Source organism: Hordeum vulgare, chromosome 5H (genome assembly GCF_904849725.1).
Source record: "Hordeum vulgare subsp. vulgare chromosome 5H, MorexV3_pseudomolecules_assembly, whole genome shotgun sequence".
In the NCBI taxonomy this organism is placed as follows: domain Eukaryota; kingdom Viridiplantae; phylum Streptophyta; class Magnoliopsida; order Poales; family Poaceae; genus Hordeum; species Hordeum vulgare.
This window is the reverse complement of record NC_058522.1, coordinates 293,577,659-293,591,807: the sequence shown is the minus strand read 5'-3', so window position 1 is coordinate 293,591,807 and position 14,149 is coordinate 293,577,659. Positions and strand designations below refer to the sequence as shown.

Here is a 14,149-nt window from a genome sequence, read left to right as displayed (position 1 = left end):
TGGGAGGTGATGACAACTTATGTGATCATGCACAACATGATCGTAGAGGATGAGCGTCCATAATGTCTTTGAGATCAAGGGTTTCAGTTTTAGGATGACAGTATTGTGCCTGAGTATGAAGGAGCGGCAACATTTGCACAGTTCCTTAAATTTCATCATAAGATGTGTGATTGAGAAATCACGTGCAGCTGCAAAATAATTTGGTTAAATATATGTGAATTCATGTCAGCAATCAATAGATGTATCAACAATCTTTTCTTTTAAATGTATTTGAGACAATTTAATGTTAAACTATGAAATATTTATGTAGTTTTTGAACTATGCAATGTTTGTATTGAATATTTATTAATTTAGAATTAAATTTTATGTGGTTCTCGACAAAGGAATAAAAAATGATCGGATTTCTGTCGTACGGACAAAAATGATCAACACATTGGGTCATGCTGATTCAAATAAAAAACAAAATAGGTATGCCGATTTATATATATAAACAGATAAAACGCGGATCAAACAGGTGCTTTTGATCGCCCTTTAAAGTTACTCTTGGGAGAAAGTTGGTGTACGCGTCGATTTTGGGGGGTTTCCGTAGATTTTCGATGCCGCCGAAGGTCACCAGTGTGCCAATGCCACCGCGGTCAATAGCTTCGCACTCACCGTCCTCCGCTCCCGTGACAAGACAAGAACTTCTTGCTCACCGCGTCCTCGCTCCTGCGAAATTGGCATGACATTGACATCTCCACGATCCCCTCACGATCTTCCAAGAACATTCCTCGCGACCACGACCATCGCTCTCGAATCTCGATAAAACCACCCCCAGTTTGCCGCTGAGCTGCTCAGATTCGGAGCTTGGCAACAAGCGAGAGCGAGCGTCTGTCTCTCTCCGTCCACGAGCTCCCAACTTCTAGACGCCGGGAGCCGGCGATGGCGCCGGCTGCTGTTGGCCTTAGCCTCGAGAGGATAGCTATGGCACCCACCGTTCCACCATCCGGCATCGGCGTCGACAGTGCCACCGCGGAGGCGGAGCTCCTCTGGGAGTTGCGCAAGTACGTGCTGCTCCTTGCCACGCTTGCGGTCTCCGTCACCTACTCCGCGGGGCTGAGTCCACCAGGCGGGTTCTGGTCCGACGACGACGCCGACGCCGACGGAGGAGCGCGTCTCGCCGGCGACCCGGTGCTCCTCGTCACCTACCCGCGCCGATACAAGGCTTTCTTCTACTGCAACGCCACCGCCTTCGTCGCCTCCCTCGTCATCGTCAACCTCCTGCTCGTCCGCTCGCTCTGCCACCGCCGGCGGTGGCTGCGCGCGCTCCAGGCCGCCATGCTGCTCGACCAGTTCGGTCTCATGGGGGCCTACGCCGCGGGCAGCTGCAGGGACGTGGCCATGTCCGCCTACGTCTTCGTTCTCGTCGCCTTGGTTGCCTGCTACGTCTCCGCCCACGTCCTCGTCTTCGTGCTCTTCGCCCCGACAGCGCGCGGCCACGAAGTCACGCCGGCCGACAGAGTGGACCGCGCGCGCAAGTACCTGCTCATCTTCGCGACGCTGGCGGCGACCGTCACGTACCAGGCCGGTGTCAGCACGCCGGGCGGGTTCTGGCCGGGCAGCCAGGGCAGCGACCACCTCGCCGGTGACCCCATGCTCCGCGTCCACCACCCGTCCCGCTTCATGGTCTTCTTCTACTCCAACACCACCGCGTTCGTCGCGTCGCTGGTCGTCGTCATGCTGCTCATGAGCAACACCGTGACGCAGCACGGGTTCCGGTCATGCGCACTCTGGGTGTGCACCGGCGCGGCCATGGTGGGGCTCATGGGCGCCTTCGCCTCCGGGAGCTGCAGGAGCCTCAAGACCTCCATGTACGTCGTCGCGCTGGCGGCCGCCGTTCTCTTCTACATCGCCATTCAGGCGCTCGTCTTCTTGTGCAAACCCGTGGAGAATTTGATCCACGATGTGCAACAAGCACTTGAAAGGTACCTCAACAAATTTGAGAGATTGGAGCAGCAAAATCAGCAGCAGCAGCAGCAAAGCAGAGCATCCGAGCACGGCGATGACGACGCGTACCAGATTCTCAGGAAGTCGCGGATGTATCTGCTGCTGCTCGGGATTCTTGCGGCGAGCGTCACATACCAAACCGGACTGAACCCACCGGGCGGCTTCTGGCAAGCCGATGCCGCCGCCCACGGTCGCCACCACTACCTCGCCGGCGACCCGATCCTCCACATCACGTATCCCCGGCGATACCTGGCCTTCTTCTACTGCAACGCCACCGCCTTCGTCGCGTCGCTGGTCATCCTCATACTCCTTCTGAGCAACATACTCAGCACCCAGGGGATCAAGTACTGCGCGTTGCAGATCGCCATGATCCTGGACCTGTTTGGCCTCATCGGCGCCTACGCCGCCGGGAGCTGCCGGCAAGTGTCCAAATCCGTGTACGTCTCCCTTCTCGTCGTTCCCGTGTTCCTCTACGTCGGCATCCATGTCGTGGTCTTCATGTTAGAAGTGTGGCCGGCTCGCCCGGCATGGAGCCAAAAGTTGAGTGAGAAGATGGAACTATGCGCACCCAGCTGGCTCAAGGAGGTGCTCGAGCACCCCGAGAATGGGGAACAGGAGGCGGCGGACATCGAGCGAGCACTGGAGAAGAGGCGCAAGCTTCTGCTGCTTCTTGCAATCCTTGCGGCGAGCCTCACCTACCAAGCCGGCATGAGCCCGCCGGGCGGCTTCTGGCAAGAGAGCAAGCTCGGCCGTGTCGCCGGCGACCCAGTGCTCAACGACAACTACCCGCGCCGCTACGTGGCCTTCTTCTACTGCAACGCGACGGCCTTCGTCGCGTCCCTGGCCGTCATCATGCTGCTGGTGAACAGGAAGCTCTCGGAGGGAGGGATACGGTCTCACGCACTGCGGGTGTGCGTGATCCTCGACCTTGTCGGCCTCATGGGCGCCTTCGCCGCCGGGAGCTGCCGGAAGGTGTCGACCTCGATCTACGTCCTCGTTCTGATATTCGCAGTTCTACTCTGCATCGTTCTCCAGGTCACGCTGGTCTTGTCGGAGACGGCGCGAGGTCTTGCCAAGAGGCTCCTGTCAAAGCTCGGAGCAGTTGAAGACCAAGCCGGAGCCGACGGGCGGCATGGCACGCCCGTCGCTGCCAGAAGGGCGCGTGATCTCTGGGACGAGAAGCTTCCCAAATACCTGCTGCTGCTCGCCGCGCTTGCCGCGGCCGTCACGTACCAGGCCGCAATGAGCCCGCCGGGCGGCCTCTGGGGCGACGGCGTCTTGACCGGCCACATCGCCGGCGATCCGGTTCTCACGAGCAACTACCCGCGCCGGTACAAGGCCTTCTTCTACTGCAACGCGACGTCCTTCATGGCGTCCCTGGTGATCATGGTCCTCCTCCTGATCAAGAGGGTGAGCGACACCCCGCCGGCGCTCTTGGCGCTGCACGCTGCCATGATGCTGGACCTATTTGGACTCATGGGTGCGTACGCCGCTGGCAGCTGCAGGAGGGTAAGGACGTCAGCGTATGTCTTGGCGCTGGTCGTCGGGGTCTCTGCGTACATTGTTGTGCTCGTTGTGGCATCCATCGGCATAGCGCGGCGACTGAGAGGCGCCATGAATAAGCTGTCGGAGCAAGTCACACGGTGCTTTTCCGTGTATGATATGTAGAAACCGTCTATGTCGAAACAAAATGATTTGTACAGTAGTAGAGTATAGAATTGTAGGGTAGCCTGCCCTGCCCCCATGGATCCCAAATGTGGCAGTAGGACTTTGTTTGTAGCATAATTGCTTTAGGACTTTTGCTTCTCTCTCGTAACTTTCATCGGGATCCCAAATGTGGTAAGACCTTGTCTTTTTCATAGTAGGGAGTACTTGTTTAGGACTTCTGTTCTCTCTGTAGTTTGTGAGCTTCCGTTTTCTTTTGTTGGCAAACCCTGAGCTTCCGTTGAGATCCAAGTATCTCTATCAGGATTTACTTGTCTCTTTCGTGTTTTGAATCATATTTTGATGACAACTTTAACTAACAAAAAATAGTTTTACATAGCAAAAACAATATCATCGAAAATTACATTCAAATATGAATCAAAGAATATGTTTTTATGACATATATTAACAATTCGTTAGTCAAATATATGGTCAAACTTTGACCCGAAATACAACGCCCACTAATAAACTCGGAGGTAGCAGGACCTTGTTTCTGTACAGTAGTACTTGTAAGGCCAGTGCTCTGCGCCGGCGCGCCGGTCGAAACTTTCGGCCCGCCGCGCGCGGGTCCCACGATCCGTCAACCGTCGCGCGTCCACACCGTTAGATCTTCATGTAACATTTTTTTTTCCCGATGCAGCAAAATTTCGGCGCGATGCAGTAATTTTCGTCAACGGTTGCAAAAGAAAAATTATAGCAAGAAAAATATCAACGTGATCGTAGTAAAAAAACCAAGTTGATGGTGCGTGGTAGCAAAAGTTAAACTCCGGTTGTAGAAAATATCTACGTGAACGTGGATGCAACTTTTTTACTGAACGGTTGCAGCAAAAAAAGATGTTGGTTGTAGGAAAAATTAACACGGTTGTAGCAAAGGTAAAAAACACCGATTGTAACGAAAAATCCGATGAAATGAAGTTGCAACCAAACGTATATGCAACTTTTTTACTGAACAAATGTAGCAAATAAAAACGCTTATAGCAAATATAAATGCTGGTTGCAACAATTTAGATGGAAAAAAAGTTACATGCCTAATCAACGCTCAACGCAGGTCGCGTGTGGCTGGCCGAACGGTTTGGCCGGCGCGCCAGCCAGAAACGTTTCCCTACTTGTAATTGTTTCGGACTTCTGTTCTCCTCAGTAGTTAGTGATCCCAAATGTGGCACTAGGATTTATGTCCAGGTTTATTAGGCATCCTCATATTCTGGGTTAAACTTTGAATCATCTATATGACAAATAAAATATAACTCCTTTAGGACGAGATTCGTATTTCAAAGAATAGCACCATGTTGCAACCTTTATAACATATAATTCATATTTGGGTATTAGCTAAATTTATGGTCAAGTGTGACCCTAAATTTGAGGAGGTCCAATAAACTTGGGCGGGGAAGTATATGTGGGATACTTGTTCCGACTTCTATTCTCCCAATATTTTTTCAACTTTTGTTGGGATTCAAAATCAATTTCTTGACATTTATTTTGTGATCTAAAGCGCAAGTTTGTGAGCTTCAAATGATTAATTCGGGTGAAAAGGAGCTTCAGATGCTTTTTTTTAGATAGTTCACCACCCATGCTGAATGGTTTGTGATGGCTAATCTATTACATATTAAATGTAGAGAGCACGATTCTAGAACTATGCTTGTGTGCCACGAAATCCACCCCGAGTAGAATGTATTTTGTACCTACATGAACCTAGAACAATGCTTGCGCATATTGTTACGTAGGTCGTACTACGGTTAGGATTCCGACTCCCCCCCCCCCCTCTGAGAGTACCTCCATTACTGAAGTGTCACATTTTTTTATTTACTTTACATTTTTTACCTTCGCTTACTTGTTTAGATAAAACCACCTTTATTATTGTTTCGTTAGGAATCAACGAAATAAACTATTTCCAAATAATGCTATGAGTGTGAACGTAGCCACGTGACTGGCGAGGTAGTTACGGCGTTGGTAGTTGCTTGCATAATTGCTCCCTATGGTATCAACATACTCTACTTATCATGAATTGCAATAGCCTTGTGCACTTGCAAACCAAGAGGAGGCTCGTGTCCCTCTCCACCAAGAAAGGGGATCCCTTTCTTCAAAACCCCGAAGGAAGTTTTCGACAACAAGGAAGCCACGAGACGATTTACCAAGTTAGCCACATATCTTCCTGTTAGAGCATGTTTCTCCATATGTGGTTTTGGTAATGGATGACAATCCCTATGGACTAATGGTTGCCTTGAGTTATATTCAAAGGATTTGTCCATAGGCATTTTCTTGAAGTCCATATGTTGGTTTCAAGGAGTTTATATGATGACCAAGGTGGTATTCAAGGTTTTCTCCAAAGATTGGTCATAAAGACAAAAGGTTGGTCAAGACTAAGTCAAAGAATGAATCAAGTTGATCAACACACATCGCGTGCAAGATGTACCGAGAGGGATCAAGTGATCCCATGGTATGGTAAGCATTGTCCATTATACTTTGTGTAGTAACCCATGGTCTTCGTCAGAGTTCTGTGTGGGGTTAGGTGTGTTTCCATGGGCTTGCGTCTAGAGGAAGATCTCATACAACCCATGGAGGATGACATCAAGTGGTGATCGTCATCAAGATTGTGGCGTGCAAGTTCAAGTGGAGCATCACGAATATATCATGCTTGACGCTTGTCGTCCATTGTGGTGGCAATGGACTTGTGAAGATGTGTTGAAGAGTCGCTCACCCATAGTGAGTATGGGGGAGCAATCAGTTAGTCTTCATCGAGCCAACATAATCAAGAAAGGTGGTCCATCTTGAGGAAGTCATGATCGTCATCATCAAGCTCAAGTGAACTATGTGTAAGGTATAGGATTGCCCTTGATATGTTTTATATTTCATCGGTCTCATGGTGGTAGTTGGGGGACTGGGTTAAAGGATAGATTGTCGTACTATCAAGGGGGGCTCTCAAGTTAGTAGCTTGATAGTATCGTTCATTGGGAGCTCAAACCATTTGCATCCTTGCATCATCTTTCTTGGTTCTTGTTTGTTGTTTCTCTTTGTGAGTTTTTAGAGCTTGGTCATCGTTATGACAAGCTCGAATTCATCAAAAACAGAATCCATATGCATCTTCTATGATGTTTTCGATGTTGGACTTTTTGCCGGTTCTTCACTCATAGAGGTTTCACATCTCTATATCATTGGCATTTTATATCGCTGTTGGATAGCTCTTGTCGTCCTGAATCCAACAAGCTTGAGTTTTCTTAATTCGGAGCTCGTATGCGAGAGATATGACACTTCTCGTATTCTTGCTTTTCATGTGTTACCCGAGCCCTGCCTGGAAAGATCCAAGCGGTAGTACCGCTCCCTGGAGGGGTACTACCTCTTATGGTCGGTAGTACTGCCATGGCAGCAGTACTACTGCTCTCGAGCAGAATTGCTCTAGCTAGTTTCGTTGGCCTGTGCCGCTGCGCGCTGGGTGTCAACACTTTTCGTGTCGAACCGAGCGGTTTCTCGAGCGGTAGTGCAGGGCGGTAGTACCACCCAGCAAGCGGTAGTACCGCAGCGTTACTACCGCACCAGAACCACTTGGCATTTTTGGGACAGGTCTGCAGCATGTCCTGAGTGGATATAGGAGGTGGTACTACCTCTTATGATCGGTAGTACCGCTTCGGCTGTTCTACCGACCTTTGCCTCCCTCGTTGACTGCTTCCCTCTGCCCCAGCGGTAGTACCGCTCATGTGCGGGCTGAGGGGGGTAACAGTTGGATTTTTTCCTTCCTATAAAAGGGGTTCTTCTTACCCATTGAACCCCATCCTTTTTGAGCTCATGTTCTTCCCCCATTGCTGACCTTCTTCGAGCTTGCTCACTCTCAATTCCTCCAATGATTCTTGCCAGTTCTTGAGGGAAAAGAGAGAGGGGATCTAGATCCACATTTCCACCAATCACTTTCTCTTCTAGGTGAGGGGAACCCCTTGGATCTAGATCTTGGAGTTCTTCGTGTTCTTCTTCGTTCTTCCTCTCATTTTCTTCAATAGCATTAGTTGTTGTGGTGGGATTTGAAAGGGAAGGACTTGGGCACTCCGTGTGCCCTTGCCATTGTATTTGGTGCATAGTTTTGAGTTATTCATGGTAATACGTGGAAGTGAAGTTTAAGAAGATTATTACTCTTGGGTGCTTGGTACCCTAGAGCTTGTTCTTCTTGGGTGGTTTGGTATATAGAAGCTTGGTGGTGCCTCGGAGCTCAATCATTGTGGTATAAAGCCCCGACAAAGCGTTGGGGTCTCCAATTAGGTTGTGGAGATAGCCCCGGGAATTTGAGGTCACCTCGGAGCCACAATCCATTTTGGTGAAGCTTTGCGGTGTGTTGGGGGCCTGCAATTAAGTTGTGGAGATTTCCCCAACCTTGTTTGTACGGGTTCGGTGAGCACCCTCAAGGGTCCCTTAGTGGATTCACGATATCTTGCATTGTGCGAGTGCGTGAGGAGATCACGATGTCCCTGGTGGCTTCTTGGGGAGCATTGTGCCTCCACACCGCTCCAAATGGAGATTAGCATCCGCAAGGATGTGAACTACGGGATACATCATCATATCCTCGTGCCTCGGTTATCTCTTACCCTAGCCCTTTACTTATGTACTTTACTTTGTGATAGACATATTTTTTCTTGTTATATATCCTGTTATCACTTAGTTTTTTATCTTGCTTAGCATAAGTTGTTGGTACACATAGGTGAGCCTAGTTGTTTTAGTTTTGTGCTTGACTGATTAAACGTTAGTTTTGTTCCACATTTGTTCAAGCCTAAACCGTAATTATTTTAAAGAGCCTATTCACCCCCCCCTCTAGGCGACATCCACGTCCTTTCACTTGCATCTTTGCAGCTCGATCTCTCCACCTATGTGACCATCAAATCACATGTGGTTACGGACTTCCTCACCAAATGGAATCCAACACCACTCCTCGCCATACAAGAATCTGAGAGGGAAGATAAGTCCAACCCTCACTGGACTATTTGGTTCAGTGGATCAAAATACTTGCATGGAGCAGGGCCAGAAGTCGAGTATATAGAAAAAAACTACCACATTACGGGACGTTGCTCCAAAATACTAGCGCTTTATTTTTTTTTTCAAAAAACTACCACAAAAGTGGTGGGCTGTTCTAAAAAACCCTAGTTGCCAAATCGTTACATTTTAACCGTGGTTATGACACGTGGGGCTCGCCCATCAGGGTTCTCTCGGCTAGACGACCGTTACAACGCGTTGTTCTGACCGGGGTCAAGATGAGTGAGCCATCTCCTCTGTTCCCCTCGCTCTCTCTCACTTTGTCTCCCTCTCGAGCATAGACCTAGGCGATGGCGTCAACGGCGGTGAAACTAGTCCGCAGCTATGGGTGAGATGACTACATGTACTGGGTAGAATAAGAAGGAGTTGGACATGATGGTTTATTTCTTCTGGACATTCAAGATGCAGTATAAGAAATGTTAGGCAACTCTAATTTCACAGTGCTGAATATCATTGTCGCCAAGGCAAATGAAGATAGATATGTTGAATTTTACAGGGCTCATAATTCTTATGAAGAACACGTTCCAATAGGCAGTCCATTGGGGGGGCCTTGTTTTGTATTTAATTTGTCACAAGATGGGGTAGTTCACCCTCTTGAAGTAGATGTCAACACACAGTAGAGATACAACTTGAACATTAAACAAGCTCCTGGTGGTGATGATGGGCAGGCTTGTGGTGATGATATACATGCCGGTGGTGTGGATGGATCTACTGGTGAGGATAGATCCCCAGACTTTGAGATAGATATGTGTGACTATAGAGGGATAAAGATGTCTTACAAGGCTTGGAAGAGAGGTGAAGAAAATATTGTGTATGAAGAAGAAACATATGCTGCATAAGACAAACCAGAGTTTGAAGGGGACAATGATGTTTCAGAGTTTTGGCAGGAGGCGAAAGAGGTTGATAGTGGAGAGGAGAGAGTTATGGCAAAAGGCGGGCCTTAGAAACTGAAGCCTGTTAGAAGAGCAGCAGTAAATCCAGATCCTACTTCCAAAGCTCACGGTCAACCAGAGATCCCCAAGTTTCAACATTTTGTACCTGAACCCGATGAATATTGCTTTCCTGGTGATGTGGGCATTTCTGATTCACATGGATATGTTCCTAGACTACCTTCTGGAAGGAAGAGAAGATTGAAGAAGAAGAAAGAGAGGAGATGGTATGACGCACTACTACCTAATGCACATGAGCAGTTGTGTAAGGAACTTTGCTTCACCAATGTGTATGAGTTCAGAAAGGCATTTACAAATTATTATTTTTTGACCGGCGCATTTACAAATTTTCATGTTAGTACTTTGAGAAACTTTCAGTATCATAGGAATGAACCAACAAGTATTATTGGTTGGTGCCTAGAGAGGAAGAATGGTTGTGATTTTTTATGACTGCCTCCAAAGTAGCCCATGAAGATACATTCACAATCAAGAAGTGCCACCTAGATCATAGTTGTGGAGCTAGTGGAGAGAGTATCAAGGTGATTGCAGAGTGGGTTGTAGAAGCTGTGGAGGATACAGTTAGATCAAATGTAAAGGATGATGTAGAGACAATTATGAAACATACTAATAAGAACTTTGGGGTGCATGTACCTAGGAGTTTGGCATATAGGGAAAGACTGATGGTTGTTGATGTTATGCAAGGTGATCATGGAAAGCAGTATCTCAGGTTAAGGGGCTACCTACAATGTGTGCTAGACAGAAACCCTGGATGCAGGTGTGTAGTAACAACTTTTTGAGGACCTTTGAACCCAGCCCCCACACCAAGGTTCAAGTACATATTCTACTGACTCCATGCATCAAAGCATGGATTCCTTGCTGGTTGTAGGCCTTTCATAAGTAAATTTTACTGATGTAATCCTTTTTGAACATAGATATTTATTTACCCTAAATATCATTGTTTGTGCAGGACTTGATGGTTACTTCATCAAGTTATCCACAAGTCAACAAATATTGGCAGCAACGGGGAGAGATGGGAACAACGATGTCTTCCCAATTGCTTTTGGCTTGGTTGATAAACGGGATGGAGACAGCTCGACCTGGTTTCTAAACCAACTTAGAGTGTGCATTGGCACAAGTAAAAAAATTGATAACTACACCATCATGTCTGACAGGCAGAAGGTATTTTCCCTAATTCTACCTTAATCTTATGCACATAGCCATGATGATGTAGTTATCTTATTATTTGCTTATGTAATCAAACAACAGGGTCTTCTTAAAGCAATTAATGAAGTATTTCCTCAATCCCCACAAGGATTTTTCCTTAGACACATATATGCCAACTTCCAATCATGCGGCTTTAGAGGAGAAGAACTTAAAAATGGGTTTACAAAGCTAGTTATTCCTTCACTAAACATGGTCACACTGATTTTAAAGCAGCATGTGAACTAGCCTACATGTGGTTGAATGGCATCACTAAGGAGTGTTGGGCTCGATATGCAATGGATCATGTGTGCAAGACTGACTTGGTTGTGAACAACCTTAGTGAGGTTTTCAACAAAATGATTCTAGATGTTAGGTCCAAACCAACTAAGACCATGTTTGAAGGGTTGAGGACCAAACTAATGGTTAAGTACAAGGGCATCAGAGAGAAAACAAAGAGTTGTAGGTGGGAAATAACCCCACATTACATGGAGAAGCTTGAAGAGAGAAAGAAATGGGCTAAATATTGTAAAGAAAACATGGCTAGTCCCAACATTTCGTAAGTAACTGGTGGAGAGAACACTTACTGTGTGAAGCTGAATGAAGGTGAACACCCACTGAGCTAGGGATCCAGGGATTTCTTTGGCGGTTATGGGAAGGAGATGGTAGTGGCTTGGGTTACACAAGGGTTTCTGGCTTAGGGTAAGATTTATAGATGGACATTGGGTGCTGGTAGGCAGGCTGCAAGTTTGGATAACAGCCCGGTTCCAGGCCCACATTGGATAAATGAGACATTAATCTCAACTGTAAAATAAAATAGTAGAGCACTAGGAGACTTATTCATTGCATTAAAACAACCCATTTCCAGGCCTACATTGGATAACAGCCCAGTTCCAGGCCCACATTGGATAAATGAGACATTAATCAAACATTTCTTCACTTCATTACTTAAGATTGGTTCTCAACACTAAATCATTTAACATAACCATAACTTAAACATTGGCACCTCCCTTCACTCAAGTTACCATAACAACCAACAATGTAGTAAAATTTTTCTTTTACCCCTCTCTTGTTGTAGAAAATATTTGCTTTACGCAAAACTTAAACCACAGCCCCACCTGCCATATATGCATATAGTATAGATGATATTTTGACCCCTCTCTTTTGTGACTTCCCGGCATATTAAATTTGCTGACCTACACGGCTGCAACGTCTTATGTTGCAGATACTTTCTTCGACGAGTAAGAGTACAATTCAGGGTTACGGTGTGCACTCAACGTGTCGTTGGTGTTTATTGGGACTCCACTCCCTTGACTGTTTCCGCTGAGATTTTGAGGTATATATCAATTTTACGTTATTTACATGTGATTGCACTTTGATATATACATTGATGTACTCTGTGTGCCGGCATAATGATCCAGGGATGGCACAGATACACAGAGGCTTGATTCTTTTTGGGTCGGATCACTACAGATATGGTATCAGAGCACATGTTGACTGTAGGACATAACCCTAGGAAATGGCCTAGAAATAGGAAGACCTTGATAGGAACAACTTTTGTTTTCACTACTCTCATACCTCTTAATTCTTTTACTAAACATTCCCTATTTCAAAAATATAGATGGAGAGCTACACTCTAAATGAGAGAGAGCACTATGAAAATGTTCTCGGAGGCCCATTTCTCATGGAGCTGGTATATATGATGAAGCTGCCAATACCTGAGATCAAGGTGACCAAGAGGAAGTCTGGATTTTGGGGTGTCAAAACTAAATTTTTTGGACGAAAGAAGACCCCAAGACTGAAGGCATCAACTATGGCACATTGACCCATGACTGTGATATGGGCAGGAACATTGTTGTTCATGATGCTATCGCACTTTTGAGCTATCGTCATCGTGTTGAGTTGGGTACTCACTACTTTGGAAGGCTTGGATGGCAGAAGCCCGAGGGAGCACACATCATCCTGACAGATGAGCAGAAGGTGAAGTTTTCACCTGTATTGGTGTATAATCAAGAACTCGAACATTATATCAAGAACCTTCAGATGGACCTTCTCTCAGAATTGTTTGAGAATGACGCACTCCGTGAGAGTCTCAAGACCGAGAAACTGAAGGTAGCCAATGCGAAGAAACACGATCGCGAGATTCACAAGCTTCGTCAAGACCTGAAGAATAGTCAAGCCATGGCACATGCTGGTGATGTTGAAATCCAGAAGCTCAAGAACCAACTCCTGGAACTACAAGGACGACATCGGAAACTCCGCGTCAACAAGGAATATCTGGCAGAAGAACTTGAGAAGATCAAGCCTGACCAGAAGAAGCACACTGATGATGAAGACATGATATGATCTAGCTTAGTAGTAGTAGCCCAACCATGAGAGAAATAAAGATGAATGTTATTGCATATTGTGTGATCGACCATACCAACCTTATGTGGGTGGCGATACTATATTATTGGTTGAACTTTATGAATGTGTGGATTTGATTTTAGATACCTTTGTGTCTTTTGGTTATATATTTTCCCTCTCTCTCTTACCCATCTCATCCTAAAAAACCTTGGAACCAATAGATGGCGTACAAAGCTGGACTTGTAATCTCTGGACCAATGACCCAACTCGAAGTTGAAATATGTATTCAGAACATGGAGAACCACTTCGGGAGCAATGGGATTTCAAGGAAGTATGAAGTGGCACACGCTCTTCAGTACTTTACCCAAGGTGCTGCTATCTGGTGGAACATGCATCATGTCATACAAGGATTTAGTGGAGCAGAAACCTGGGACAAATTCAAGAAGACTCTATTGCGATCTCGTCTGATTCAAAAGTGCTATGATAACCAGATGAAGAAGCCCTGTGCATGCAAGATCTGTGGAGAAATATGACACACCCAGGAAGAACACAAGTATGGATGCCCTAATTGTGAACAAAATCACCCAACATAGGAATGCCCAACTAGTGAGGTGACTTGTTTCTTGTGTGAAGGAACCACCCACTACCCAACTGAGTGTCATATTTACCCCAAGGTGCAACAAGTTGTCAAGCAGCAGAAAGAAGCAATGGAGTAAACCCTCAAGAAGAAGATTCTAGTAGAACCTATGATGAAGGAAAATATAGAAGACCCTGATGGACAAAGCCTAACTAGATTTTTCTCCAATGCCTGCTACTCATGTGGAGAAGAAGGACAATTTTCACAGGGTTGCATGAAGAAAAGCCAAGAGTGTCTGGGAAACTTCTCGATAGAAAAAGTAGAGTTTGATCCTCACGAAATGGAAGAACTGACCAGAACAAAGCAGTCTGGAAAGAAGAGAAAGTACACTCGGAAAAGC

The 14,149-nt window shown here is 46.4% G+C and overlaps 1 protein-coding gene across 1 annotated transcript; it reads left to right on the top strand.

Annotated features, from left to right (window-relative positions):
- Positions 1-554: 554 nt before the first annotated feature.
- Positions 555-3,806, top strand: LOC123396161. The gene has a single exon (XM_045091210.1). It carries the CDS (start codon positions 922-924, stop codon positions 3,652-3,654), a length of 2,733 nt encoding a protein of 910 aa, XP_044947145.1. The 5' UTR covers positions 555-921; the 3' UTR covers positions 3,655-3,806.
- The last annotated feature ends 10,343 nt before the right edge of the window (positions 3,807-14,149 follow it).

What these genes read in the sequence shown, in the direction of transcription:
- LOC123396161 (XM_045091210.1), top strand. Translation starts at nt 922, where the DNA reads ATGGCGCCGGCTGCTGTTGGCCTTAGCCTCGAGAGGATAGCTATGGCA.